At 43.2% G+C, this 3,830-nt stretch overlaps 1 protein-coding gene across 1 annotated transcript in view; it reads left to right on the forward strand.

The window, feature by feature from the left end:
• A4GNT (alpha-1,4-N-acetylglucosaminyltransferase) overlaps window positions 1-2,282 on the forward strand; it is a 6,529-nt gene extending 4,247 nt beyond the window's left edge. The window contains exon 2 of the mRNA XM_017528251.2: window positions 1,668-2,282. Coding sequence (XP_017383740.1) covers window positions 1,668-2,282 — 615 coding nt within the window. The remainder of the gene's footprint in view (window positions 1-1,667) is intronic.
• Window positions 2,283-3,830: the final 1,548 nt, after the last annotated feature.

Below are 3,830 nucleotides of genomic sequence, written 5' to 3' on the forward strand. Positions count from 1 at the left end.
GTCACCACACCCAGCTAATTTTTGTACTTTTAGTAGAGACGGGATTTCACCACATTGGCCAGGCTGGTCTCGAACTCCTGACCTCAGGTGATCCACTCACCTCAGCCTCCCAAAGTGCTAGGATTACAGGTATGAGCCACCGCTCCCAGCACAATGTGACAATTTTTAACACCTTGTGAAGATTTCTGCAAAGTTTTAGTTGACCTGCTTTCATTAGACTTGGTAGCAGAATTTTAAAGACTGTTCATTTTGTCAAAAGCCAAGGGTGGTTGTTTAATCTTTTAACCAATGTATTTAAAATTAAAAAAAAAAAAAACATTTTGCTTTCTCTTTCTCTTCAAAATCTTAACATTCCATATGGGAACATTGCCAATTATGCTGATTTATTTTTATTCTTTTTAGAGTCATTTTCTGTTTTGCTCACATTTTAGCCTTTGCACTCATCTGTGATTTCCCTCTCTCCTACCCACATCCGGCCCATCAGTGAACCCTGACCAGCTTCATCTTCATTATGTACCCTTCTCTCACCCCTACTGTTAGCACCATCATCTCGTCTGGATTATGTCAATCGACCCTTAACTTGCCTCTTTGCTTCTGCCCTTGCCACTTACCAACCCTACCCCAGACTGATTTCCATACAGCAGCCAGAGGGGCCCTTTGAAGATGAATTCAGATCACTTTTTTTCTTCCAAACCTTCCAAATAACTTCAGTCTTGGCCCCAGCCTACATGATCTGCCCTCCCTCCCCACCCCTCTCCAATTCTGATCTCATTGTCTACCCCACTCCCTCCTCTAGTCCGCTTCAGCCTACCGCCTCCTCCTTGTTCCTGCACATGGCGAGTGTGCTTCTGCCTCAGGACCCTCGCATTTGCTGGGATACAGACCCGAGTTTCAGTGACTCTTAGGCCCTGCATTCGTGGAACTACATGACCCAGGAGGGGAGGGCTGTGGTTAGAGGAAGCAACACATGGTTCACCCACCCACTTCATTCCAGTTTCCGGAGGAACTAATGTAATATAGTGCTCCACCCTGCCCCTTTCACATTCCCTTCACCCAGGTTTTTTTTTGTTTATAATTGTTGTCAACATCCTACAGAGAATGTTTGTTTATTTATCTTCCCCTTCCAGTAGGGATTTCTGTTTGTTTGTTCACTGCTGTACCCTTAGCGGCTTTAATAGAATTTAAATAAGCCCTCAATAAATATTATTAAAGGAATTAACAAATGAGCAAAGGCATACATTTTAAGACTCTTTTTACCAATTTTTCAAATAGCAGACATATTGAGTTTTTTCATTGTCAGTTGTTAGCATTTTAAGGACTTTATTTGGTTCTTCCTCTACGGTTTCATATTTGTAGTTTATGTACACCCATGCTGAAGAATGACTCATACAGTGCATTGTGAAATCTTTTCTGAATTTCTTCTTTATCTTTCCAGTGCTTTAATATTTTTAAAAAACAATTTCATCAAATGTTTAAAAGCTGCTAAAACCTTCCCACTGATACTGATTGCTGCAAACTTTTTACTTAAATGAAAAATTTTGGAGGTAAGTTTGGTAAATTTGCAAAACTGGGCTTGTGGCAAATAGGATTTTGGGAAGCTGGCTTGTTTAACGCCTCCCCAACCCCCCACCCAGCAACTTGGGGCTGATTGACACCTGCTCCTGCAGATCAACACCAGTGCAGAGAGAAACTGGCTCCACATCAGCTCAGATGCATCCCGCCTGGCCATCATCTGGAAATACGGTGGCATCTACATGGACACCGATGTCATCTCCATCAGGCCCATCCCTGAAGAGAATTTTTTGGCTGCCCAGGATTCTCAATACTCTAGTAATGGAGTATTTGGGTTCCTCCCCCATCACCCCTTTTTGTGGGAATGCATGGAAAATTTTGTTGAAAACTACAATTCAGACATTTGGGGCCACCAAGGCCCTGGTTTGATGACAAGGATGTTGAGGGTATGGTGCAAACTTGAAGACTTCCAGGGTCTGAGCGACCTCAGGTGTCTGAACATGTCCTTCCTACACCCCCAAAGATTTTACCCCATCTCCTATCCAGAGTGGAGGCGCTACTATGAAGTCTGGGACACAGACCCAAGCTTCAATGACTCTTACGCCCTGCATTTGTGGAACTACATGAACCAGGAGGGGCGGGCTGTGGTTAGTGGAAGCAACACACTGGTAGAAAATCTCTACCAAAAGCACTGTCCTGGGACTTACAGGGACCTGATTCAAGGCCCAGAGGGGCCAGTGACTGGTGAGCTGCATCCAGGTAACAAATAGAGCCAACACTAGGTTGCTGCTGCTGCAGTGTGGAAACGGACATTTCCTGGAGTGTGACACTTTCACTTGATCTCCACTGTCTCTTTGTGGGGGTGGGGTGGGCAGAGGGTTACCCAAATGTCAGTTAGGATTAGTTTTCTCTGTCTATAATAGAACAATCCCAAATAATACTGGCTATAAAACATACACCTGTGGTCCGTGTGGCTGCATGACCTCCAACCCATCATGTTTGCATTTCAGGCAGTAGGATGAAGAGAAAAGGTACACTTGCTTGATTTTGTGAAGACTTCCTGCAAGTACCATATAATACTTCCTCTTACATTGCACTGACTGGGATGTAGCTGCAAGAGATGCTGGGAAATTTAAGGAGGAAGAAAAAATGGGTGCTGGATAGGCAGCTACCAGTTTTGCTACATGTTCTATTTATTTTTTTTAATTTTTTAATTTTTTAAGACGGGGTTTCACCATGTTGGTTAGGCTGGTCTTGAACTCCCGACTTCAGGTGATCCACCTGCCTTGGCCTCTTTTTGACAGTCTTATTAAAAAACATTCACAAGTCATGTCTCCTGCCCCAGCTTTCTTATTCACAGCTACCTGCTTTGGACTTGTAGATGTCCGATACCATTGTCAGGCTCTGAGGCCTGCTGCCATACCCCATGGCTGTCCTCTGGGTTGTGTCCTTGGAACCACTACTGGTTTTCAGCTTTCCTGACTGTCTCCACAGGTGAGGATTTCTAGGGCTAGCTGTCTTAGAGACAAGCAGGGATACATACATTGTCTCTCACTTCTACATCTGGAGAATGCATGACAAATGGTTCTTCAACTATCGAACATTCCTGACAACCAGGGTTTTGAGGGATTTGATTAGAAATATTTTTGATATTTCAAAAATATGTGAACTGGCCACACACATTGGCTCACACCTATAATCCCAGCACTTTGGGAGGCCAAGGTGGGAGGATTGCTTGATGCCAGGAGTTTGAGATGAGACTGGGCAACACAGAAAGGCCCTGTCCCTACAAAAAAAAAATATAGCCAGGCATGGTGGCGCATCTGTAGTCCTAGCTACTTTGGAGGCTAAGGAAGGAGAATCACTTGAGCCCATGGGTTCGAGGTTATGGTGAACTATGATCACACCACTGCAGTCCAGCCTGGGTAATACAGTGAGATCCTATCTCAAATGAATAAATAAATAAATCTACACACACACACACACACACACACACACACACACACACACAAATTTATTTTGACATTAATGATAATTTGAAGTTTATAGGGAGATTTACCTGGCAGTAAATTATATTTTTAATTAATAAAAAATGTAGGAAATAAAGTAATAATGTGTTACTTAATGACTCCAGTTTGCTTAGTGGAAAAGAATATTTCAAAACATGGTGGTGATGATGATGGCAAGAGTAGTAAGAGGTAAGAAGTGTGAGGTTCCTGGGAACCCAGATAACCCTGGATTCTTTCTGGCCTTTTGTGAGTCTATGTCATGCATTTATGTCAGCCTGCATTTTGCAAATAGGCTCATGCTGATGTTTT

The sequence above is a fragment of the Cebus imitator genome, unplaced genomic scaffold (assembly GCF_001604975.1).
Source record: "Cebus imitator isolate Cc_AM_T3 unplaced genomic scaffold, Cebus_imitator-1.0 Scaffold53, whole genome shotgun sequence".
NCBI lineage: Eukaryota > Metazoa > Chordata > Mammalia > Primates > Cebidae > Cebus > Cebus imitator.